Source organism: Mobula birostris, chromosome 11, assembly GCF_030028105.1.
Source record: "Mobula birostris isolate sMobBir1 chromosome 11, sMobBir1.hap1, whole genome shotgun sequence".
In the NCBI taxonomy this organism is placed as follows: Eukaryota; Metazoa; Chordata; class Chondrichthyes; order Myliobatiformes; family Myliobatidae; genus Mobula; species Mobula birostris.
The window spans coordinates 96,276,589-96,304,176 of NC_092380.1; the positions used below are offsets into that span (position 1 = coordinate 96,276,589).

Sequence of the window (27,588 nt, forward strand, 5' to 3'; positions counted from 1 at the left end):
CATTTAGTTATAAAGATGAAAAGGACTTGCCAAAAACCATCAGGGTGATTGGAGGTTGGTTCTTAGGGTCACCAACAAGACCTTGAAATTAAAGGGGAAGCAATGTACAAAAGGTATATACAACTCTGGGAATATTATAGGGGGGCATACTCGAGATTGGTTTTTGTTCGTCCATTGTCGACGTCGATGAGGACCTCGACACCATGATGATGGTGTCGAGACTAGCGCGTGGTTTGGATTTAAGTGAGGGAGAGTTGCGCAGTGTCAGCCTCACTCTCTCTTCCCAATTTCCATCTGGATTCAGTGGCAAGACAGAGTCGAGATGGCTGGAGATGGGACTAGGCGCAGTGGATGACCAGGATACTCGAGATATGGGCTGGTTCAAGTATGATCCAATCCAATTTTGCTGTTCTATGCCATTCCAGTGTTGCTCTTGAAATATGAACCTTTTTTAAAATGAAAACGCACTTGTGAATTCCTAATCAATGTTTGCAGAATCCCACGGAAGCATTCTAGATACACACTGATGGCAGGAACTTCACCCGCCGCTAATATTTATTAAAGTAATGCAATGTCATTTAAATTGCAAAAAAAAATCCATGTCAATAATAAACACAAGAGATTCTGCAGATGCTGGAAGTCCAGAGCAACACACACAAAATGCTAGAGGAACTCAACAAGTCAAGCAACATCATCCTGACTTGCTGAGTTCCTCCAGCACAGATCTGAGCAGCCACAACAATTCCTTAATATTTTACTTACCAATGATTAACATTCTCATCAAGTTTAAAATGAAATTCAATACTATACTGTATTTACCAAACTCTCCATAAGAATGAAACAGCACAGGGGAAATCATTTGGCCAATTATGCCTGGGTGAGTTATTTGAAAGAGTTTTCCAAACATTCCCCCAATTCTTTCCCTGTGGAACTTCTTTTTCTTTTCAATATGTGTGGCATAGAGCTACTGTATGTAGCACAGAAACAGCCTGCTCAGTGCTGAGTTCACACTGATCCTTAAGCACCCGATTACATTGAAAACATTTATTCTCCACCCGTTCTTATTTTGCCTTCAAACCTACATGCCTTTGAGACGTGGGAAGAAACCAGAGCCTTCAGAGAAAACCCGCATTGTCAGAGAGAGAATGTGCAAACTCCACGCAGGCAGTATAAGAGCCACTGGCACTGTGAGGCAACAATGCCACTGGATGTTCAAAAGTGCTGCGACTTCGAATGTAAAACTCATCTTTATCCTATGGCCATGCTCACTTTTACAGATGGTGCATTGATGATAAGAACCTGCTTTATTAAAAAAATCACCTCATTTCATCAAAGATACTGTAACCTTCCCATGTGCAGTCTGAAAAAATTCCCTTATAGCTTTTGCACCTCGATCAATCAACCTCTCTTTGTCCTATACTCACGACCTTCTACAGGTGCATGGTAGAGAGCATCCTGCATTGTATAGAAACAGTTCTGGGGCAGGCAGGAGGGCTCTACAATGGGTAGCCTAAATCTGCCTAATGCACCTCTGGCACCAGCCTACCCGATATCAAGGACATACATACAGAAAGGTGCCTGAATAGGGCCCGTAACATCATGCAGGATCCCGTAACATCATACAGGATCCCACCCACCTTGCTCATGGACTACTTGTCCCACACCCCAAAAAAAAGGAGGCTATGTAGCATCCATGCCAGGACTACCAGACTCAAAAATAGTTACTTGCTCCAAGCAAAAGGCTGATCAATACCTAAAAGAACTAGTATAGAACAATTCACTTAAGTAATTTCCTAGATTATTTTAAATGTCATAGGAACTGATTTCTTTATAACAATTTACATTATTTTATAGATTAGCAGTATTGCTTGTACCTCAGTAATGCCTGTGTACTGATATTCCTACAAAACTAGAGATTAATAAATCTGCAAATGTAAATCTTTGTTTTAGTTTAAACAATGTTTTAAAACTTGTTTTTATTGGACAATATGCACTGAAGAAATACAGGGGAACAATGGCACAGAACCTACCATACACATAAAACACAGAAGGCCATCCAGTGTATTGCACAAGAATCCCAGCTAAAGGCATAGCAATAACAGCTCCAGCATAAGAACCTGTAAGAAAATCAATCCACAACTAAGATCTCTCTGAAAGGGTGAAAGTCAACAACAATTTTAAAAATCTTAAAAGGCAAACAAAATGCTAATTACCACAAAATGAGGTGGTTGCTAGCCTGCTTCTCTCCAGTGGCGGAGCCCATTTACTCCATATGCCATGACAGGCTGGGTATGTGACTCCCTACAAAACAAAACACACCAGTTATTGTTTTATACAGAGCCTACATGCCAAACTGTTCAGGAAAGTGTTATCTGGTGTCTAAGTTTAAACAAAACCAATACACTTACTAACCATTAAATACTGATTCCGACACAATAGCGACATGAGCAGCTGAGAACATTTCTTGAAGTCTAAATATAATATTTATACTTCCAATTCAATGTAAAAGTATAAACTGTGAATTCTCAGTTCCTCACCACAAAAAAATCTACAACAAACTGAATCTTAGTAGTAACTGAAATATATGAAATTACATCTGCATGTGATCAATTCCTTAAGAAGGGTAATGATTTATCGATTGTAATGATTCTAATTTAAAACTCAACTTAACATATGAACTGGAATTGTTATTAATGTTGAATAAAATTAACAAAGACTAGAGCCGTATAACGGGTCAGTCACCACATGCAAAAATGGAAAACTAACAATGGTGAATGAAACTTTCATCCGATTTATCCAATAATACATTGAGGATACGCATCATGACAAAAGGGGCGTATTTAATTAGGAGCTACATGTACCTACAGCAGGTTACAGGGTCACTGCGAGCTGTTTTGAACTGACCGCGGATGCTCTGTTGCCCGACAACATACCTCCACCAAGCCCTGCAGAATCCTGACGAATATCACGAAACCATAGTGGACTTTGGCGGCGGACGGGATGAGCATATTTAGGGAGGAGGTGAGGAAGATGGCAGCGCCAAATACTCTGGAAAAGGAACCGAAGAAATCTCATCATACATATTCTCATTCGGTCTTTTTTAACGTTGGTGTCTCAGGTTATTTCCTTCTATTAAGTCGAATATCTTTTTCACGTCGAATATTCCCAGTAATTATTTGGACTTTAACAGATATACTGGGTCTTTTTCGCAATTAATATTAGAAATTTAGCTGCTATTTTCAAATACCAGTTGGGGGGAAAAGTCATTAAACCCAGGTACCAAATTTCTCTGCCAACCAGAGAGACAGACATATTCTTCACAACGCCTCAGACTGCTCCAATGTTATTGGCATACTGTTAGAAGCGTAACGTAATTATGCCAAGAAACTTAACCCCGATTATTAAACTCTTCATCTGCATGTTTCGTTCTTTTTATATACACAATTTTAATATTGCCACATTAATGGCGAAAAACGAGTAACCGACACACACCTGGACTACGATTCCATCAATACATATCACAACAGCCAGTACCTATCACAATATCGATCATAACAATGAATAATACCATCATAATGATGAACACATAACGACAGATACGCATTGCGTTTGATTGGCCTGGTTTTGTTAATTCTGTCTGAGTTTTTATTTTCTTAGGGCTGGAGAGCGATATACTACGTTATAAACTGTCGGATCACTGCAATTCAGGCAGTGTTTCTGAAGACATCAGTCAACTCTGCGCCTAGCTTCTCTGGGTTTAACCCCGCGATTCGGATCAGCTGAGCCTGTCGGTCACTGATTTATTCCAGACCTACCAGAAATAAAATCTCGGCATGCACGATATATTTTTTTAAAATAATCTCATTAACATGCATATAAATTTGACTTTGCAACATTTGGTATGACCATATTGAAAATCACAAGCACAGGTTACAAATACTCATGTTTAATCTATGCAAAAGGGGTTTGCTTTCCACAACTTAAAATGCAGAATCCTAACGAAACCAAAAACTGCAACCTTTTGGTATGGAATCACTAAAAGGCAAAATTGGAGTTGGGTGGTGGCGGGGGGTACTTTAAAATATATAAATACATTTGTAGCATATATATCTAGTAACTCTTTTAGCAAGGGATTCGAATTCTTGCTAATCGGCATTTAATGAGGAAAATTAGGTTCCACTAAATGGATCTTTATTTAGTGCTGCGACACGGTGGTGAATTCTGAAATATCCCGACCACAGGGTCCTCAACTCCAACATACAATTCCGATATCAAGAAGATATTCCGCGTTGCTTCTGGGAAATTATATGATTAATCACATTCAATTTTCCCGTGAAGTTTATGCGAATCGTACGTGAATTACACGCGGCGAAGATTGTTTTGTATCATGAGGAGATCCCTTTGGTCTGAGGAAGAAAAGGCCAAATTGAAATAGAAAATAAATCTCGAGGTAGTATCTGGTAATATTTATTTGCTTTGATTATAAATTTACTTTGAACTTTACTTTGAAATTTGATATGATGAGAGAGCGCATTGAATGGAGCTGAATGTTCCGTGGCCTATTTCATGTTACATTTTTTTTATTTTAAAGGTTTGGACTAAATGCTATAAATTTAGTAAATTTAGTGCTATAAAATTTTGTAAAGAGGCGCATGTGTTAAATTTTAACAGCTATGCTTTTAACATAGGAGCATTCTGTGGAAACCAAGCAGTAATTCTTAATTCAATTAGGAGCTTAAATATTTCGGATTTCATCACTGCCCGGTACTGCTCCTGCCTCCATCAAGCCAACGAATACCACAGGGAGGACAAGTCCTACGGGATAAATTACAAGCGTGTTAACCTGTCAGGACTGCCCCCGCAAATATTACGCTTCTCTTTTCGGTATGTACCCTCGAGACCAGCCTCGAAGAAGGCAAAGAGAAGAAAAGCCTGTAAAATGAACGAACGAGTATTGAAAGAGTTTTGGGTTCCTTTGTGCTTTGAGTTGGATAAACGCCTCCCAGGATAGTCTTCTTCAGTAAACTACAGCCCCACAGACTTCCGAGTAAAGGATACAAAAACACAACGGAACGCAGATCATTGAATCCATGGGAAATGATAGTAACCATTTCCCTTTATTCTCTCAAGTCCAGACATATCAAACTAGAAAACTAGAGAAACAAATTGCTCATAGATCCCAATATTCACCATGAATACCTTTAAAATCTCTTTTTTTCAACACATCAATATAGATTCTGTTACATGGAATGTCATAAATACTCGGTCTAATCTCGGTAACTGATGATCTTTTATAATTTCTAATAAATATGCAAATACTTTGCAGTAGTGGATGCATCGTAAATCTTCACACCAGTGCGTAAATATTTAATGAAAGAAATGCCGGCTTAGATTCATTGATGACTTGGGAGTGAGTTTTACCCTGTCTCCAGGCTCTGCGGCAAGGGGAAAAGAGAGAACCGAACCGCATTTCGATCGTTTGCAAATATATTTTAACCCCAAAAGGACTTGGTAAAAACTGCATCCGGAGAAATAGAACACTCCATCATGATCCGGCCCACATCAGTGCTATACTACCACTGAAATACCAGAATGCCAAGAGCATTGAAACAGCTATTTTATTTTAAAACGACAAAAATTACATGTTACAAACATGACTTGTGCGATAAATAATACTAAAGGTATATTAACAGAGAGATCTTCTGCACACATTCTTAAACGGTTGTCATCACCTGCCGCAGTGTGTCAAGATGCAGACTTAACTCACGCCACTATATAATCCGGCTTCGTTGTTATATATTTTGGCTGAAACTATATAGGAGATCATTATTATCTCTGCAAGTGTCACCCATGGCCCCAAGGTCACCAGCCTTACTGTGAATGGCAATTTATGCTTAAGCTCCCACGTTTTCTCCAAATAAGAAGCTTTTAGATCAATCTCAGTTGAAATTTAGCTTCATCGTTCTATCTATAACTTATTGCAGAATACATGTGTTCAGCCTTTGTTTGAAGGCGAAATCGAGAGATAGCCAGAGTTAATCCATCCTTTTAAACGAGACAATTCTGGAAATGGTTGCTTACTAATAATGCAAAGATAATTTCTTTGTGATGGCAGGCAACAAGCACTTGAATTTTATATTGTTCATATAACAGAATAAAACGTTCCAAAACCCCAAGGGAGTTTTGCTCGGATAAGAAATTATATTCTCTCTCTCACACACACACAAACCCACGGACTCAAGAGTTGGTTACTGCCTGTTACGCCACGGGCGTTCAGGGCAGTAAGGAAGGTCTTCCACCTCCGTCTGTCCTTGGCCATCTTCTCTGTTGTGCCCCACGTTTCAGGGTCCTCATTTCTACCTCTACGGTATGGCGCCAATTTGGCTTTGGTCTCCCGCGTTTCCTCTGCCTTTCGGGAGTCCAATGAAGTGCTGAGAATCGTTGAGTCTTTGGGACTATTTTCCTCAAAGGTGGAAGCATAGTCTCGACAGGGATGAAGGTTACTGCAGACGTCTGGTACGTGAAGAGGTTCAGCAACCAAGAGGTGGACGGGATGACCTGGAATGTGCGAAGTAGTCCATGGATTGCAGGGTTTTGAATAAATCTGTGTTTCCAGAGCATGGAATTTGGAAGTTCGGCAAGGTGTAAATTGCAATGGTCAGATCAAAAGGCAACAAAGCTGTAGTTCAGCATTTGACGGGAGATGTGTAATGCTGAGTTTTATTGTGGAAAATATTGGTTTCTACAAAGTTGGACGAATTTCAGGATGTAAAGTGACACTGAGGTGAAGTCTGTTTCAGTCTCCAAAGGTTGACGGCTATGACAAAAAATTTGACGATGTTCACAATATTAAAGGAAATTTGCAGACCCCAGTCAGTTCAGATTGGCAACAACATCTCCTCTACAATCTTCGTCAGCACAGGTACACTGAAAGTCTGTGTGATTAGCCTCCTGCTCTGCACGTTTTACGCTAATAATCATGTGGCTAAGCACAGCTCCAATGCCATACTTTAGTTTGCTAACAACATCACTGTTGCTGGCTGACTCAAAGTTGGCGACAAATCAGCATATAGAAGGGAGATTGAAATCTGACGAAGTCGTGCCACAACCTCTCACTCAAATTCAGCAAGATCAAAGAGCTCAGGAGGAGGAAACTGGGCAGCCTTGAGCTGGTCCTCATTGGGGAGCAGAGGTGGAGGGGGTCAGCAACTTTAAATTCCTCTGTGTTATTATTTCAGAGAACCTGTCCTGGGCAATTCACATAAGTGCAATTACAAAGAAAGCCTGGCAGAATCTCTACTTCCTTAGAAGTTAGCAAAGATTTGGCATGACATCTAAAACTTTGACAAACTTCTATAGATGTGTGGTGGAGAGTGTATTGACTGGTTGCAACAAAACCTGATATGGAAACACCAATGCCCTTGAATGGAAAATTCTACAAAAGGTAGTGGATATGACCTAGTCCATCGTGGGTAAAGCCCTCCCCACCATTGAGTACTGTCACAGGAAAGCAGCATCCATCATTGGGGACCACCGCCACCCAGGTCATGCTCTCTTCTCACTGCTGCTGCGATCAGGAAAAAGGCACAGGAGCCTCAGGGCTCACACCACCAGACTCAGGAACAATTATTACCCCTCAACCATCAGGCTCTTAAACCACCAAGATAACTTCATTCAACTTCACTTGCCCCATCGCTGAACTCTTCCCACAACCAATGGACTTGCTTTCAAGCACTCTTCATCTCATGTTCTCAATAATTATTGCCTTTTTACTTTGTATTTATACAGTTTGTTGTCTTTTGCACATTGGATGTTTGTCTACAGTGCTGGGTGTGGTCTTTCATTGACTCTGCTATGGTTCTTATCTTTACTGTGAATGCCCACAAGAAAATGAACCTCCGGTTTGTATATGCTGATATATATGTACTTTGATAATAAATTTACTTTGAACTTTTGAACTTTGAGTGTGTTGTTCAAGAATCACTGTATGTTTGATAGATGGAAAGTAAGGAAGAATAGAAGTATTGAGAGAAATAGAGATAAGTTTGAGGTGGGTGTTATCAGCAGATAGACAAAAACAGATACTGCATTGCCAGGTGAGTTGCCAAAGGGAAATATACAGATGAGAAAAAGAATTGCCTCATTGATTTGGAGAATAAATGAGGCTAATGAGGACCAAAGATGACTAGGAAGAAAAGCCACTGCTGGTGATTCTATCATCATGTCCAATAAGAATGGAACAAAATACGTTTGCCGGAGATAATGAAGATGAAGAGATATTGGTAGGGCTGGACATCAGAATCAGAATTAGTTTTATTATCATCAGTATATGGTGTGAAATATTTTATGTGGCAGCAGGACATTGCAATACATAATAATAAAAATAGTGATTTACAGAAGATGGCGGCGCGCCTGCGTGTGCGCAGCCCTCCGGTGAAAAATGATATCGTATCTGTTAAATAGGGGCCGTGGCCAATTCTGATTTGATGGAGAATGGATGCGAAAGCACAGGGGAACACCTGGAGATCCGAAACACCCGTTCGCTGCTGTCGTTACTGTGTGGTCGGGAATCTTTCGGAGGGTAGGCCTCAAAATCCCCGGCCTTGCCTGCTTTTGGTGACCGAGAAGGAGGTCGAATTGTTCGGACAGAGATGGCGCTCAGTACTCGGTGTCGGAGAGCTGATCAGAGCTCGAAGTTTTTGGATGACTCAGAGTCGGATTGTGGTCGGCATGGCAGGGAGAGTTTGTCTTCCTTCTCCCGTCTGCGTGAGATGTGGGACATTTGAGAAACTTTGAACTTTACTGTGCTCATGGACTTCTTCGTCAAGTTACACTGTTTTATGTGGTTATGTCAGTTTTTTCAGTCTTGGTTTGTCCTGTGTTTTGTGATATCACACCGGAGGAAATAATGTATCATTTCTTAATGCATGCATTACTAACTGACAATAAAAGAGGACTACGTGTCTTCATAAACATAATCATATATGTTAAATAAACATTAATTATGTTAATAAACATATTAATAAACATGTTAATAACATAAACATATGTTAAATAAATAGTGCAAAATAAACCTAGTCAGGTAGTGTTCATGGGTTCAATGTCCATTCAGAAATCTGATGGCAGAGGGGAAGAAGCTATTCCTGAATCATTGAGTGTGTGCCTTCAGGCCCCTGTACCTCCTCCCTTATGGTAGCAATGAGAAGTCTTGGGTGATGGGGGTCCTTAATGATGGATGCCGCCTTTTTGAGGTATCACTCCTTGAAGATGTCCTGGATGCTGGGGAGGCTGGTGCCATGATGGAGCTGACTGAGTTTACAACTTTCTGCAGCTTATATCAATCCCGTGTAGTGCCACCCACCTCCCATACCAGACACTGATTCAGTCATTAATGATGATCTCTATGGTGCATCTGTAGAAATTTGTGAATGTCTTCATGTAAGTGACATATTATGTAAGATGAAGATTATAAAGAAGATAAAAAAAGGAATAGTTTGCTTTTGTCAACAGTTTGATTATGACCGATTAGAATTATTTTATTCTGAGACAGGAACCCACTTCAGAGCATCAAAACTGGAACTCAGGAAAGCTGGGCATAGATTCTAGGGGTGATAACAAAATATAGGTTTCTGGAGAGGGAAGGATGTTATGGTAAATTTCATTTGGATTGTATGGTTCTCATTAAGTAGTGCTCTTAATCAGTTCCTTTCATAAATTTTAGCGAGAATTTCTTTTATCTGTCTAAAAGACCAATTTTCTAAGAAATACAATGTACCTTTTGGTGTTGCTCAGGGAAGCTGTCTTGGTCCCCACTCTTCTCCTTATACATGCTCCCGTGGGAGACATCATTAGAGAGCATAAATTTGATTTCCATACATATATGACACACAATTTTATATCTCAGTTGAACCTGATGATGATAATACCCTGTCTTCTCTGACCTGGTATGGTTGCAATAAAAAAAAGGATGAGTAATAATTTCCTAAAACTAAAAAAAGATAAAACTGAAATACTTCTGAATTGGTCACAAATCCAAAAGAGATAAAATTCTTGATAAACTTGTGAATTTGGCTCCCCTTGTAAAATCGGACTGGATGTTATCCTCGATTCAAACTTCAATTTTAAATTCCACATAAAGAAAATGACCAGAGCAGCATTTCTACACTTAAGAAATATTACAAAGTTGTTTTTCTTCTGTTACATAATGATGCTGAAAAATAAATTCATGCCTTTATATTGAACAGATTAGATTACTGCAATGTACTTTTTATAGGCCTTCCAAAGCAATCTATTGACAAACTTCAACTCATTTAGAATGCCACTGCCAGACTATTAACCAAAACCAGAATGAGGGAATATATCAGCCCCGTACTGGCTACTCTGCATTGGATTTCTGTATCTTATAGAATAAATTTCAAAGTTCTCTTACTTATTTACAAAGCTCTTAATTGTCTGGGATGGAGTACATTTTTGTTTTATACTCCTGCTCAAGGATGGGTGACATCTTCCTGTCCCTTGTTAGTGAGAGACAGAAAACCTGTGGCATGTCAAACTGTCGGGTAAACAATAATTTTTGTTGACTGCAGAACATGGTCTCATGCAGATTATGATTGGGGTGCTTTGCTATACCTTGGTGGGTGGTGGGTGCTGATGCTTTTTGCTAAAATGGGTGGGGGGAGGTTGATACTGTGCTACTGCTTGTGTGGAGGAGGGTGGAGATGGGGCTTTGGGGTTCTAACGCTTTTCTGTCATTCATTCATTCTTTTGGGGATCTTTTGGTTTTCATGGATGTCTGTGAAGACGAAGAATTTCAGGTTGTATATTGTATATATTCTCTGATAATAACTCGAACAATTTGAGCTCTCAGGTCTTCTGCCACCATTCTCTTAAACTCAAACACTCTTTCTCTAAAGATAATAGGTAGCTCAGCCCTTTTAAACAACACTTCTAAACTATAAGGGATGCAGACTCGGTTGGCACTTGTAAACACCAGCTCAAAACCTATTTATTTAACCTTGATATTAACTAACATCTTTTCATTGTTCATTTTTTAAATTTTATTTTTATGTTTGTATTTTTATCCTATTATAAAGCACTTTGAACTATATTGTTAGTCTGAAAAGTACTCTATAAATAAAGTTATTATTATTATTCCTTTTTATAGCACATCTAGTCAACATATTCATTTAACTCCTGTATTTAAGTAACCTGGTCAAGTGATACTTAGTTTTGAGTAAAGTACGAAGAAGAAAATTGATAAAATCATTGTAATATATGTAGATATTTTACTAAATTGAAATTACATGTAATTTACATTATTTTCATAATTACACAATTCAAGAAGTTTTTATATCACAGTTTATCTGAATTATGTGGAGCGTAAAGGGCCAACATTAAGCAATCTACAGTATAGACAACACATTGTTCATATGTGCTGTGTACAGGATATGTATATATAAAACAACACAGAAACCTGCATCAATGTATTTTTTACAAACGTACATTTGTCGCTTAATTGCATTAAATTTGATTAAGGGAATTGACCATCTGCTTCCGTGTACCCTGCATAAGAAAGCCATAAATCATTGCTTTTCCAATAACAAAAGTACCTTAACCTATCAATTTTCATTGCAATACTGCCCACACATAAGAAAATACATGGAATCCAATGCTAGCACCATTCCACAACATATTGGAAAACAGTGAAACCAATAAAGGATTGAAAATTATATCACTCCAGAAATTGACGTTATATTGTAGGACTACACAAGATTTGTTCTCAAAAATTACAAAGTACTACTTTTGTCCTAAAAGATTTCTTTTGTCATTATATTATCGAAAGAAGAATAAGTAAATGAAACAATACGGGAGATCATAGTAATACTGTACAGTGGATACCAATCATCTTAGTCCAAAATAAAGAGCATTAAAAGAGTTTTTCCCTTATTTGAGGATTGTTCAGTGCATGTTGAAAGTGGATGAAAATTTATTACACATTATAGCATGGAAAGCGATTGCTCCAATTCAGAAATGGAGGAAAGCCAACATCTCTATAATTTTATGTACTAGAATATAAACATAGCTATTCATTTTATTAAAGTTTATTAAAAAGTAAATAGTTTTGACTAATCCAGATAATTTTCTATCCTATTTTCATTCCTCTTCTGAATGAAATTAAATCAGTACTCATTCCGATGATATCAAGAAGGAAGAAATTTTCTAGGAAATTTATCATAGATGCCAAAACCAGAGTTAGTATAGATTTTATTTAACTTTGGAGCTGTTTAAAAGAAGAAATGTAAGGGAGATAGAAGAGAAATTCCTGCATAGTAATAAATGTCAGAAAGTATAGGGAAGAAGAAAGGGTAAACTTAGAACAAATATCAAGAATGGAGGGCTAACATTGTAAATGAATGGGACATCAAAAGTTGAGCTATTAAAAACTAAATGAAATTATTAAGCAAGGTTATAATAGAATATATTACCATACTATTGTCTCCTTTCAGTTTAAATATTAACACAGAATCAGAAACCTGATTCATGATAGTGATGCACAAAATAAGTTAAATAATGTCTACAATAATTGTAAACACCTACACTTGACATATATGTTTTATTGTATTAAACTAAGCTCAGATCTGTTCAATGTCTCCAAGCTTTACTCATACAATGACAGTAACAATATGGCTATATTTCCCCTGGGTAGAGATGTAACTTTGATTATCATTTTAAACCCTAGGCTTTTCTACAGGGGTTGATAGTAGTGGAGTAAAGCGAATTACAGAAGCATGAGAGCAGAGCTGGCCAAAGTTGATTAGAAGGGGACTTTAGTAGGGATGACAGCAGAACAGTAACGGCTGGAGATTCTGAGAACAATGTGGAAGGCACAGGATAGATACAGCCCAAAGATGAAAAAGTATTCTAAAGGAAGAATGGGGCAACTATGGCAAACCAAGGAAATCAAAATCAGCATAGAAGAAAAAGAGAGGGCATATAATATAGCAGACATTGGTGGGAAGTTAGGACAACTTGGATGCTTTTGAAAACCAACAGAATGCAACTAAAAAGACATAAGGAGAGAAAAGATGAAATATGAAAGTAAACTAGCCAATAATATTGAAAAGGATAGCAAAGGGTTTTTTTTCCGAGCTACATAAAGAGTAAAAGAGAGGTGAAAGTAGATAGTAGAATGCTAGAAAATAACAATCGAATGGTAGTAATGGGGGACAAACGGATGACAAACTGAATCAGTGTTTTGTGTCAGTATTTACTGTGGAAGACACAAGCAGTATGCCAGAAATTCAGGAGTGTCAAAGGACAGAAGTGAACTTAGTTGCTATTACTAAGGAGAAGGTGCTTGGGAAAATGAAAGGTCTGAAGATTGATAAGTCACCTGGACCAGATGGATAACACCCCAGGGTTCTGAATGAGGTAGCTGAGAAAATTGTGGAGGCATTAGTAATGGTCTTTTAAAAATCACTAGATTCTGGAATGGTTCTGGAAGATTGGAAAATTGCAAATGTCACTCACTCTTTGAGAAGGGAGGGAAGCAGAAGAAAATAAATTATAAGCTTGACTTCAGTGATTGAAAAGATGTTGGAGTGCATTATTAAGGATAAGGTTTCAGAATACCTGGGACATGATAAAGTAGCCCAAAGTCAGTATGGTTTCCTTAAGGGGAATTCTTCAAGGAAATTCCTCTTAATGGGAATTATTTGAGGAAATAACAGGCAGGATAGACAAAGGAGAATCAGTGGATGTTGTTTATTTGGATTTTTAGAAGGCCTTTATCAAAGTGACAGGCATGAGGCTGCTTAACAAGCTAAGACCCTATGGTATTACAGGACAGATATTAGTATGGGTAGGAGGCAAAGAGTGGGAATAAAGGGGGCCAATTCTGATTGGCTGCTGGTGACTAGTGGTGTTCCGCAGGGCTATATATAGGGGACTGGTACTTATCACATTATATATCAATGATTTGAATGACAATTGATGGTTTTGCAGACAACACAATAATAAGTGGAGGGGCAGGTAGTGCTGAGTAAACAGGGTGTCTGTAGAAGGACATAGACAGACAGGGAGAATGGGTAAAGAAGCGGCAGGTGGAAAATAGGAAAGTGTGTGGTCATGCACTTTGGTAGAAGGAATAAAGGCATACACTATTTTCTAAACAGGGAGAAAATTCAAATATTAGAGATGCAAGGGGCCTTGGGAGTCCTCTTGCAGGATTCACTAAAGATTAACTTGCACGTTGAGTTGGTGGTAAGGATGGCAAATGCAAAGCTAGCATTCATTTTGAGAGAACTAGAATATAAGAGCAAGGATGTCATGCTAGGCTCTATAAGGCATTGATCAGACCATATTTGGAGTATTGTGAGTAGTTTTAGGCTCCTTATCTAAGAAAAGATATCCTGGCATTGGAGAGAGTTGCTGATGACACAATTGTAGGATGTATCTTGGGTAATGATGAGTTTGAGTACAGAGAGCAAATTAAGAACCTGGTGGCATGGTGCGAAGACAATAACCTATCCCTCAAAATCAACAAGACGAAAGAATTGGTTGTTGACTTCAGAAGGAGTAGCGGACCGCACGAACCAATTTACATCGGTGGTGCGCAAGTGGAACAGGTCAAAAGCTTTAAGTTCCTTGGGGTCAATATCACAAATGACCTGACTTGCTCCAACCAAGCAGAGTTCACCACCAAGAAGGCCCACCAGCGCCTTTACTTCCTGAGAAAACTAAAGAAATTTGGCCTGTCCCCTAAAACCCTCACTAATTTTTATAGATGCACTGTAGAAAGCATTCTTCTAGGGTGCATCACAACCTGGTATGGAAGTTGTCCTGTCCAAGACCGAAAGAAGCTGCAGAAGATCATGAACTCGGTGCAGCACATCACACAAACCAATCTTCCGTCTGTGGACTCACTTTACACCGCACGCTGTCGGAGCAGTGCTGCTTGGATAATCAAGGACACGGCCCACCCAGCCAACAGACTTTTTGTCCCTCTTCCCTCCGGGAGAAGGTTCAGAAGCTTGAAGACTCGTATGGCCAGATTTGGGAACAGCTTCTTTCCAACTGTGATAAGACTGCCGAACGGATCCTGACCCAGATCTGGGCCGTACCCTCCAAATATCCGGACCTGCCTCTCAGTTTTTTTGCACTGCCTTACTTTCCATTTTTCTATTTTCTATTTATGATTTATAATTTAAATTTTTAATATTTACTAATTTTAACTAGTAATCCAGGGAGTGTGAAGCGCAGAATCAAATATCACTATGATGATTGTACGTTCTAGTACCAATTGTTTGGTGACAATAAAGTATAAAGTAAAGTAAAGTTCAGAGGAAGTTTAAAAGAATAATTCCGGGAATTAAAGACTTAACATATGAAGAGCATTTGATGGCTCTGGGCATGCCTCACTGAAGGTTGGAAGAATGGTAGGGAATCTCATTGAAACCTGTTGAATATTGAAAGGCCTAGATAGAGTGGATGTAGAGATGATGTTTCCAGTAGTGGGTGAGTCTATTGCCAGAGGGTACAGCTTCAGAACAGAGGGACATACATTTAGATCAGAAATGAGGAGGAATTTCTTTAGCCAGAAGGAAGTGAATCTGTTGAATGCATTGCCAGGAATGGCTGTGGAGGCCAAGTCATTGAGTATATTTAAAGTGAAGTTTGATAGGTCCTTGATTAGGAGGGGCATCAAAGATTATGGTGGAAGGCAGAATAATGGGGTTGAGAGGGATAATAAATCGGCCATGATGGAATAGTGGAAAAGTCCTAATTGACCAAATGGCTTGATTCTGCTCCTATGTCTTATGGTCTATTTTTTTTTAATAGACCAATTCTCACTTTCAATGCAATGGCTGATTTATTAAAGCACCTTGGTAATATTATGATCAACAACACAGAAAATAAAATGTTCCTTCAAAACCACATTTTCCATTTAATATGCATGTCTCCTTTCCCCTCTCTCAAAATTGTCTAGGCTTGGTTAAGACAGGGCTCATCAATAATCAAAGTAAATTTACCAGAGATGGAGAAATAATTACATTAACAATTTAATATTGTGGTCAGATAAACATTGTAACTAAGACCACCTCTGCATTAGGAAGAAAATGATACAGAAATTGACACAAAACCTATGAAGAGACTTTAACTGGCTTTGGGTAGTACTGTAGAATCAAATTAAAGAACTAGAATAAAAACAGCCTGAAATAGCAATTGTTTAATCCTCTCCATAGATGCTGCCTAACCTGCTAAGTTCCTCCAGCACTTGTATTACTCTGGATTTCCAGCATCTGCAGAATCTCTTGTGTTTTTGAGTTAAATAAGAAAAATGTTTCTGATATTTAAAGATCACTTACCTGCATGGAAATTAATATGATATTAATTTAAAACTACTTATCAATACAAGCATTTGCTTTGCATTTGTACCAATACACATATATTGGTAGGGAGAGAGAGGGAGAGAGGGACAGAGGGAGAACACAGTATGTCTCATTTACATGTTTATAATTTTGAATATTTGGCAGGGAGGATTGAAAACCTGTAGAATACCCAAAATTAAATGGTGGGATAATAAACACAACTATTCAATATTATTTGACATCTCTTTCTACTGCTATAATGGGGATGGCAAACATATCTTAAAAGGTTATTGCATAATCTTAAGTATAATAGACATTCATATTTATTGTCTGTATTTAATTTCAAGATTGAAGTACTTTATTGATGCTTAATGCAATATTTTAAGTTTCCATAATGTAATTGTTGGCAACATCTTTTTAAATTTTATTGCTTACTTTTTTTCTTTATTGCTTCATCTCCAGTTACCAATGAATTGAGTTACTAACTTGATCATTCAGAAGGTACTTTGGAGTCATGTAGCTTCATACAGGCCAAGTCATGATTGCCAATTTCTTTCCCTGGATGACACAGGTAAGGATTTACCATAACTTAGTAGTTTGAAGCAAAAACAGAAAATGCCAGAAACACTCCATAGGTCAGGTGGCATCTTGGAAAGAAGAACATAGTTAATGTTTCAGGTCAGACATTAATCAAAATAAGCTCTTTGACCTGAAACCAGAATCATTCTAGAATTTCCTGTATTTTTTAGATGTCCATTATTTGCAGTTTTTAATTTAGATACAATCTTTAATCTGAAACCCTTTGATAACGGTTCAATATCTTGCATTTATGGTCTACTGTTGGGACTGAAAAGAGCCTCTTTAGATAAAATTAAAGGAGATTGGGAAAAGGATTTACAGATTTTCATATTTGAAGAGAGCTGGAAGATTATTTTAAAATTGACTATTCTTCATCATTATGTGCTCGTCATTCTTTATTACAATTCAAAGTGGTACATAGAGTTCATATGTCTAAAGACAAGCTCTCCCATTTCTACACAGGTATTTCCACTTACTGTGGTAGATGTACTAATGGAGCGACCACACTAATTCATATGTTTTGGACATGTCCGAGCCTTGAAAAATTCTGGAAAGATGTATTTCAAACTTTTTCTGCACTTTCAATATCAGCTTTAAGCCCAATCCTTTGACTGCCTTGTTTGGTATTGTTGAGGATAGTGCTACAAAATTGAAGCCATCTAATTTGCAGGTATTGGCCTTTATGTCTCTTATGGCCAGGAGGGCGATCTTGCTCAAGTGGAAGGAGGCTGCCCCGCCCACTCATTTTCAATAGCTGTCTGATGTTATGTTGTGCCTTGATCTAGAGAAGATTCGTTGTTCAATTTCTGATTCTAATCATGATTTTCTAATGTTATGGGAACCCTTTTTGAATTACTTCCACAAGCTTTCAACTGTTATTAAAGTAGGGATCTGAGCCGTTATTATTATAATATCATATGGTAAGGTATTTTTCTTTTTTCTTTTTTTTACCAATCCGCTCATTTTGGTAGTGGGGGTAGATTCTTTTAATAAAATACAATTATTTTATTTTATTTCATTTTATTTCATAATTCAATATTTTTTTTCTACATGATAGATTTGGAATATGGGATACTGTGATCATATTACTGTGATTTAAATGTAATGTAATTCATATTATTTACTTGTATCTTTATGAATTTTGTATTTGTATTCATGCAATTTATATAATATCAATAAAAATATTGAAAAAGAAGAAGAATTTCAATGACTTTGTACAGTATACTCTCAGTCATCTGGCATCTGTAAGGGTGTGTATGGGGGAGGTGAGGATTGTCATTTGCGTCAAAGTGCTGATTACATGAGAATTGCTTGAAAGTTTACAGCACAGCATTTAGTGGTTGTGCATAACTTAAAAATACCAAACGCTGTCATCTCCTTACCATTTTAACAATCCTTCACATAGCATTTCTAAGTTTTAAGGCTAAACATATCAATGTTATACAGCAAAAAAAATTCAATGTTGTAAAGTTCTGTAACAATGTAGAGCAAAAACAAATTAAATAAATGACTGTTCTCACCATCACATAAAGGGCACTCTTTAAAGAGGATATTGCTGGTAAGCAGCCTCCAACTTCATTGCCCTCATGTATAAATGTAAATAAACTGAAAGTGCCTTTTCGCACTTACTTTGTATAACACTTAAAATTCACTATTAAAGGTTATTTTCATATTTTAAAAATAAAATGCTCATTGCTTAATATTATTATTTTTTGCCAGATACATATATTCTAGAACACAAAAGTTTACTGTACTTTGATGGCTATATTTATTGAGGTTAGCTTTTGATCCTATATTTATTTGTTTACTTGAACTTAGATCCGCCAGCCACCTTGGTCTCTGCATCAATAATTCAGGCTTTTGTATACTAGTCTATTAACCTAACCCCAAATGATGTAATTGTCCTTCATTTTCCTCAGGGCAACTGAGGAAGTACCAGTACTTGTAAAAATGTACTTCCAGCTCACTATGAATGTTAGGAGTTACTTATAAAGGTGACAATATGAAGTTAATCATAAAGGAGAATCAATCAAATATTTGTCATTTACCTTACCTTTTCTACACGCTCATTGTAGGAAAATCATAGCCAGTTTTTAACTATGTTAGCATAGTTCTAATTCTTCTAGCCAATTCCATTTTTGCTTATAAAATGGCGTTTTCTTCTGAATCAAAGCAATGAAAATGGTTACTGACTTTACTGCCTCATAAACAATGAGGAAGATTGTTAGTGCATGAGCTTGCCAGTTTTATTTCACAGATGATCAAGTTTAATCAAATACATAAATGTAATTGTGATACTTTTGTTTTACAGTAACCAAGGGAGCTTGGTTTACATCTAATTAAACTACTTGGCATGGAAGTGGGTCAGAATTTTGTCATTCAGGGTTTTGTTTGCACATGGGATTTTTTTAAACAAAACCTTTATAGTTAAAAAGTACTTCATCTGAAAGCACTGAACAGAATTTTTTTTTAAAGTCATTAGTATCAGCATGGTGGCTTTTTAATTATCTGATACACTTTTTAATACACATCTCACTGAAATCACATTTCATGAAATTGTTAAAGGAGAAATTGGACACAGCTACATTTTGTTAAATAGCAGATGATAAGAGCCAATTTATTTTTGCTATCATCTTCCATTTTCTTATGCATTGTGTATGATAGCCAACTTTTATTTATTTATTTATTTATATACACACACACATTCATATTCTGTTAATATATACATTTTATTGGCTTATGGCATAAAATTGTTATTTTTCTGGTATTTTTCTTGTAGCTTAAATTTTTCTATGCCTGCTTATGTCAGAATCAGGTTTAATCCAAATCAGAAGAAAAGATGATCACCTATATACATGTATATAGGGTATCATATTTTATATGACCACCTATATAGTAATTATTCAGTGAATTTTCTAGTAATTATGATACAGTTGCTTCTATACTTTTCCAGAATTTACTTAATTTTCAGGAGCAGTTGTCACACTACTCAAATCCAGCTGTTTATAGACTAATTGTTATCACTGAAATTTTGTTTTCTCTCTAGTCTGAGTAGAGAAGACGATGACTACTTTTTCCTTTATTTTCTTGGCTAAACTTTCTTGCTTGATTTCTGCTCTCGTAACACTTAATAAACCAATTATAAGCAATAATCTTTATGCCTCATTCTTTACTTTCAAGGAGCCTTTGGATCGCAGAAAATCAGGATCCAACAGCTTGGATCTCATCATCATAAATGTGCAATGAAGAATGCTGACCGATTATCCACTATGTGAAACTCAAATTAAGCTTTTTTTAAAAAACGCTCTCTATGTTTCTAAGGAAAAGACAAAAGGAAACAAGATTCATTATCAAATATAAATACTATTCCAGAATTCTGGTGACATTAATGAACAAGTCAATTGTACCTTCTAGTTTTTAATGATACTTATAACATTTGAATTAGATTGCAGCCTGTTACTGACTCCCAATCAGTAAGTCAATTGTCAATTATGATTTTTATAAAAGATCTTTACAGATTATTCTTGCACATATTGAGATATTTGGTTGTTATCGAGGAGTTTCATTTTAGCATTTAATCTGGTAGAATTGTTTTAGTTCCTAGTTCTGAGTTTTTAATCTAAAATAAACCAACTCGGTGTCCCTTTATCAAACTTCGGGGCACAATTAACTAGTTCTTTCAGTCCACTTGATTAACGTACTGTTGCTGGCTAGTTTGTTTACATTGCAGAATCTCATACAGTAAGTGCTTCCTCGGGCACAAACCGGATGGTTCCTCTTCAGATCGCAAATGACTCATGAGTAGGGTAGAAGGCAAAAAAAAATCTAACAGGAGCTTTCTTCTCGCCCAACAAGGATAGCCATCCACGTTAATGAAGTGCATATGTTCACTTCCTCGGTATCGGAACCGGAAATGTGACTCCTTTTGATCTGATTTGTAAAACTGATAGGATCTGTTAGAAGGTTTTCATTGGATAATGATGCAATGTGTCATTGGTAACGTCAAAGAAAAAAAAACATTGCATCCAAATATAGCCATTTCATTGAGAAAGTTGATTTTTAAAGTTAATCACAAGGTTATTTTAATCTCTGCGGGAAAGATAGAGGGGAAGAAGAAGGGTTGTCAAGATATATGAATCGAGATTGGATCAAGTAATATTTCGATATGGTGTTCTTGCACACAAGGAACTTCTTTGTAGGATTTTGAAAAAGTATTGCATTTGTTGAAATTTTAAATCTTTAAATTTCAGTAATGCCAATGAGTCTCCCAGAGGTTTTATATAACTTATTCATCAGGAACTGTTGTTCATTTTCTATATGGTAATTAGTCAAGAAAGAACGTAAAATAAGAGTAACATCCAATGGCGCCCCCAACTTCCGCTGCAATAATATTCTCCTTAACACAATCGCGCCAAGTTAGTTTGAGTTTTCTGACTGTATTGTCGCATAACTACACAACCCGTACAGGAAGGCAATAAGTGCTATCTGATGGTCACAATTCACAGAGCATAGACAAAGCCAGGAGTGATGAAAGAAAACTGCCGGAAATCTAAACGTGTAGAGCCGGAACCTTTTCCAACTTTTAAACGCTTTTTTTTTCCCCAAGAGCGAACTGTACATAAATTGACTGTTATACGCATCTTTAATGAATTCATGTTTTTTTTGTGTTTTGCTGCTGCTAATACTAAAGTTAACCAGTACTTTGTAATAATAAACTGACTAGTGAAACTATGAAGTCCCAATAAAAGTTTGGATAAGCATGCCACCATAGGTCGATAATTTCAGCATTTAATTTCCATGGAATTCCTCAAAGTGTCTGAGCAAGCTGAGAAATACCCGCATTTTGGATTTTTAAAAAAAATATTTCTCGTTTAACTATAATTATAGCCAGAAAAAATATCGCGGGAGCACCGAAGACGTTTGTTGTGCGCCCATATCCGTGGTTGATGTGAATGTATTTGGTTTAATTTATCAAGGTATGGTTCCTCCAAAGTCTGTCTCGAATGATGGTAGGGACGCCACATCAAATCTACTTGGACCAAAGTGAAGATGCGTTTAATCTATAATTTCCAAGTGACCATTGCAGACAATAAGCCGCAAATTCGGGCGCAGAATTGAACCCCGATAGCGCGAGTAGGGTGAATCTAACTACACTTCTCCTCTAGCTTGTCGTTTTCATCTAAGTAACTAGAAGAATTATTCTGCACTCTCCTACGAACGCTTTAGCATGGGAATCGAGACAAAAGCTAAGGGTGTTTGTTCTTTTTTAATTAAATTTGCAGGTTTTATTCATAGTGACTAGAAATGATGATCAAAAGCACACGATCACTGGAATGCACATTCAAAATGCTGGAGGAGCTCAGCCTGTCCGGCAGCAGCCATGGAAAGGAATAAACACTCGACGTTTCGAGTCGAGACCCTTCATCAAGACTGGGTAGGAAGGGTGAGGAAGCCAGAATAAGTAGGTGGGATGGGGGAATATTTACAGAATCTCTGAGTTTATCACTAGAGTGCTATTGTTTAACACAGAGCGACTTTTTTTTACCTCGGCAGGCATATTTTTATTCACTCCATCTATTTTCCACTGGGGAACAGAACAAATAGTCATGTATCGTGCAACCTGTCTACTCAAGTCAAGAGAAACAATAAATCAACACATTTGCCGCATGAAATAAATAATTTTAGCGACATTGTTAGGCAGTGATTATTCTTTCAAGCCTGATATTGTATTGTCTGAAATCGTGTAAGAAGATAATAGATTCAGGATGGATATGTGAATGTACTAGTTTCATACTCGATTTCAGACAATACAGTATCGCGCAATGTTTCTGCTGTTAAAAATACTACATTTGTGTTATTTAAAAAAAACAAATTTGGCGAGAATGTTTTTAAGGATTATTCCGCCAAACAAGTCCACATCGTTGCATAGCATCTTTGAAAGTTCCCGGTAGATATCTCAAATTCTTACTACCTCGCAATGAGCTATTGTCTGGAGACCCCTTTTCTTGAAGGGTGGAGTATTTATAAGGGACTAGTAAAGGTTATAAGTACGTATCAAATAAACATATACATGCCTATGTCGGCTTATTAGGACGGGCAATAAATAAAACACTTGTTCTAAAAGTGTAACCGCTTGCATTAATAAAGAAGAGTCTGTTTGAAATTGAGTATTAAACAATTGCAATATTAAAACACCACCGCTATATTCCACTGGCAATATGTTTAAATAATATTGGAATATATCGTTGCCTCATAAAGCGATTTGAATGGCCGTCAGGCCTGTGCTTTAACAGATATAGCCAATATTTTCTGAGGTTAATTAATACGAACATTCGCACACTTAATTCTATTTTGCAAATGTTTTTTTTTCCACACAGGATTCTGATATTCTTCTCTGTGCTCTACTACAGTTCGCACGCAACTTGTTGTTATTGTATAAACCTGTAAACATGGGGATACCTCACTGTCTGCACGACAGACAATGCGGATTAGCTTTTACTCCTTAACACCGTGTTTATCTCATTGTAGTGTTGCGTTGAACTGTTTCATACAAATTATTCGAATGAAATAACATATTTCGTGTACAACATTCATCATTGTCCGATCCTGAATGAAAGGGGGTCTTCTCTGGGCATTGCAACTTTTAGTAATCCGCTCGAGAAGGGGTCGATCTTGTCGCAATATTACGCAAAACATTTCGTTCACTGCAGTAACTACACCGGACACGTTCCTCTGCAGATATTTATATAAAATATTGTACACACGGCCGAGACGTTTGAAGCAGGCTTGAACATAATTTTAGTTTCCTACTGCCTGGCTGAATTAGACGCGAGTGCGTGACTTGGATTAAAATGAACTTGGTCTAAATCGCAAGGGATCCAATTAACAGGTTGGATGAAACCCCCTGTGTACCGAAATATTAGCAAACTCCATGGAAACGGGTCGTCCACAACCTGCTACCCAACTCGCCTCTGTATCTCAAACAACGCCCTGAGTTGTCTTTCAAGTCTTTCCATTATCCATTCAATCAAATTGTAATAAGGAAACGTAAACTGGCACTGTACTGGGGAGGGGGGTGTTGTTGGTTGTGGAAGAAAATCCATAAACACCTAAAAATACCGGGGAGGGGGGAAGAAATGCTGCTTAAAGCATTGCATCTGTTATTAAAGCAAAGAAAACTCAAAGACAATATAATTTTGAAAGAGAATTTAAAGTTAATCTGATTTTCGAAAAATATTATAACCGTATTTTATGATTTGTTATATTATTAAATTGTTTAATTCCTGCGTAATTTTAACTAGTGTGGACAACTTAAACGTGAACTAAAATAGTCAGATCTCAATAGGTTTTCAGCTGCCCTAATGCTCTAATATTGAGGATGGGCGCTAAGTCAAGTTTAGTGTTTGAAAGCGGCATTTTCGACCTATGGCTAAAAGCCAAGACTAATTAAGACAGGATTACGGACAGTGCGCAACTTGGGGCACATGATGCTACTGTGGAATCCCATGTAGCGTAATAACATTTCCTTCATTTAAATAGTTTTCAAACTTAATGCAAATTCCGTTCAGTTTTCTTCAACTGCCTTCTTTGAAATTAAAGTTACCACTTTACAAATGGATCATTTAGGAAAATAAGCATTTTTGAAGTAAATCCCGAATAATTTCACGATCCGCAATTGCTAATTCTCGATTTTTGTATTACCGACTCTGCGTCAGACCATCAGTCAATTAATTTATTTCCCTCAAATTATTTTACCTGTTTGCTGCCAATCTTGATGCTATATAGCCTCCAGGAATCTGAGTTACGATATACCCCCAGAAAAAGGACCCGTGGATCATTCCAACAGTCTCGGGATCCCAGTTAAACGTCGCTTTCTTGTGGAAAAACAGATAGAGTAGGGAAATGCAAGTTAGATTATACGTTGGCAAAACGGAAATGAATTGTTCAGATATATTAAGGCGTGCATGTACGCTTCAAAATTATCGGAAATTTGTTTAACATTAGAAGTCAATTTAAAAGGAGTTGTATTTACAATAAACGGACAACGATAGAGGATAGCTCAATTGAACCGAGCTCCATTCTAATTTCAAGGCAGATCGGAGTGGCTTACAAAGGGCAGTAGGACAAAGGAATGTTATAGTCTTCGATATACCCAATGAAGCAAATATCCAAATGTATCTAAAGCATAGTATATTAAAATGAGTATTTTGATGTTGTGGGATTTAGCCGAAATCAACAGAATATTTGGAATTCAGTCTGTGGGCGTGCCCTTCTCACCTTTTTAATGATTGTATTCCCGTGGTGTATCGTACTGTTGTTGACCATGTCCACGATGGCCACGCCAAGGTTACACCTGATGCCAAAAGAGATACAGAAGCCGAGACCACTCATGATGGCGATGATGTACCTGCGAGGTAACCCGAAACAGGTGCAATCGCAGAGAGGCGGCTTCTTGGGGCGGACATTCTGTACCTTTCCATCCTCAGTCAACTCGATATTTTCCCCGTGTTGCTGTCTCTTTTCCAACACTCTGCATCAGAAAATAATGGTATTTATTCCACAGAAACATTATTTTAATTTCTTTAGGATTTCTTCCATCCATCGGAATGGATCGTTCCTAAAATAAGAAGCGTCGTTATTCAATTTTATTGTTTCAATTTGGTCGCATGGATTCAATCGCTTAAGATATTTGTACATCAAATATTTTGCCTTTGCTAAGTATTCGTTTTATATGTCACATGAATCCGATTTAAAAAAAACCCTTGATAATCACCACAGAGTATCAGTTTAATATGGGAAGCGAGACCAGAATTGATTATAATCAGGAGCAAGTACTCCCTGTAATTATCAGTCAGGTTTTTAATATACTGTATTTGTTTACAATGATGTCCGTGAAAATGTATTTTAATGCGCAATATATATGGAATTTGCGGGTAATAATTAAAGATCTGAATTCAGTCTGGGATGCATTACGAATCTTCGTTAAAATAGAAACGAAATTCATTATTTACAAAGGTAATCTGGAAACAATAGGACTTGCATTATTTTAATAAATCTGATATAGAAATAATGTTTGGTGATTTTTATTAGTGGAAACCCGAATTATCTACTGAGACTGATTTATATGGAAATGTTGTGAAGATTCGGGAAAAAACACACTGAGTGAAATGAGCAAAAGAAAACTTGGATTTCACAGGTATCGATGGCGTTGCCCTGTTTAGATGCAACAAGCAGGAGAAGTTGCAGCTCATAATGCACTGATACGTCAAAAGAAATATTAATTGGCTGGAGTATAGTCAAAGGTGTGTGTTTTATTGCAATCTCGATGTAAAAGGGAAATGTTTGCTGAAATGAAAGAATGTACTGTATAGCAGATAAATTGACCAGTAGGCCAAAGAATGCTTGAGGTTAGGACCAATGTATTCAGGTGCTTATATCAAACAGGTTTTTAAACTTCAAAATACCCACGTCTCTACAAACATTTGTGTAAATAGACTGATGTACCTTTAATGAAAAAAAAGCTTTGACTAATTATACCGCAAAGATCCACATCAATATTATAGTTGTAGGTGGTGGAAGGAAGGAGTTGGGGAACGGCCTCGAGTGATTGTTGTTTTGATTGAAAGACACGGTGGTATAGATATATTATTAAACAGATCGATATGTATGCAGCGCTTTGGATAATGCAGGGAGCTGTCAAATGTAGAAGTAGACATCCCTTATGATATTAATTATTTACATGTTTCAGGCTGATCCCTAAGGTGGAGATTACACTAAAACAGCTGTGGAATGGAACCATATTTGCAATAAGTGGATTGCTCCAAAACCACGGCAAAATTCACATTTACAATGGTCACTTAACTCCATATTCTAAAAAAATGTTTAACACTAGTATAGCTGACACTTCGGGGGAAATTATTGGCAGCCATGTTTAAATTACTCGCTTCTGAGTTGTTACTAGCAAAGGCAAATATTGGGGAAAGGGGTAACAAGAGAACGTTGTGTGACAGAACATCATGCACAAATCTTATGGAGCATACATTAAGTCAACAGAAGATGTTGATAATTTTGCAGCATTATAATCACGTTTTAATCTATGTTTTATTTGTAATACTTTCCCTAAATACGATTCAGCTATATTTAAGAGATGTTCTTTAATGTATATATAGATGTGCAGAATGACAATTATTTTAGAAGTCTTACCTGTACAGGTGACCAAGAGATTTCCCGGCAAAATTTTTCAGCCCCTCTTTGCCAGGAGCAAAAACCCGTTCCTTAACCGTATCCATACCCTCAGAAAGTGATCAGGCAGAAACTCTTATGAAAGTGTCATGCTAGAGATCATGACAGTTCATTAGAATTAACGTGGTGAAACGATCAAGTCCTCTCAAGCTACAGAGGAGCGTACGACTCATACATAAGACCCGATATGCTGCTGTGATTCGAAGTTCAAAGAGGAAATGAGGCAGTCTTATTTGGTTGCCCGTGTCCAGCCACTGAAGATTCAGAAACTGCCATGATGTTTAGGGGATCCAGCATCAGAAAATGTATTGTTGCTGTTTAAAAAAATATATAATCCACGGATGTAGTCTGTAGATCAAGGTTAATAAAGTATCTAAATAAGCACGACTTTTCAGTC

The 27,588-nt window shown here is 37.2% G+C and overlaps 1 protein-coding gene across 1 annotated transcript in view; it reads right to left on the bottom strand.

Moving 5' to 3' along the window:
• slc17a6a (solute carrier family 17 member 6a) overlaps nt 1–27,238 on the bottom strand; it is a 51,110-nt gene extending 23,872 nt beyond the window's left edge. The window contains exons 1-6 of the mRNA XM_072273179.1: nt 27,153–27,238; nt 25,227–25,479; nt 24,705–24,823; nt 2,934–3,048; nt 2,214–2,301; nt 2,031–2,117 (exon numbers count right to left, since the gene is read on the bottom strand). Coding sequence (XP_072129280.1) covers nt 2,031–2,117; nt 2,214–2,301; nt 2,934–3,048; nt 24,705–24,823; nt 25,227–25,479; nt 27,153–27,238 — 748 coding nt within the window. The remainder of the gene's footprint in view (nt 1–2,030; nt 2,118–2,213; nt 2,302–2,933; nt 3,049–24,704; nt 24,824–25,226; nt 25,480–27,152) is intronic.
• Nucleotides 27,239–27,588: the final 350 nt, after the last annotated feature.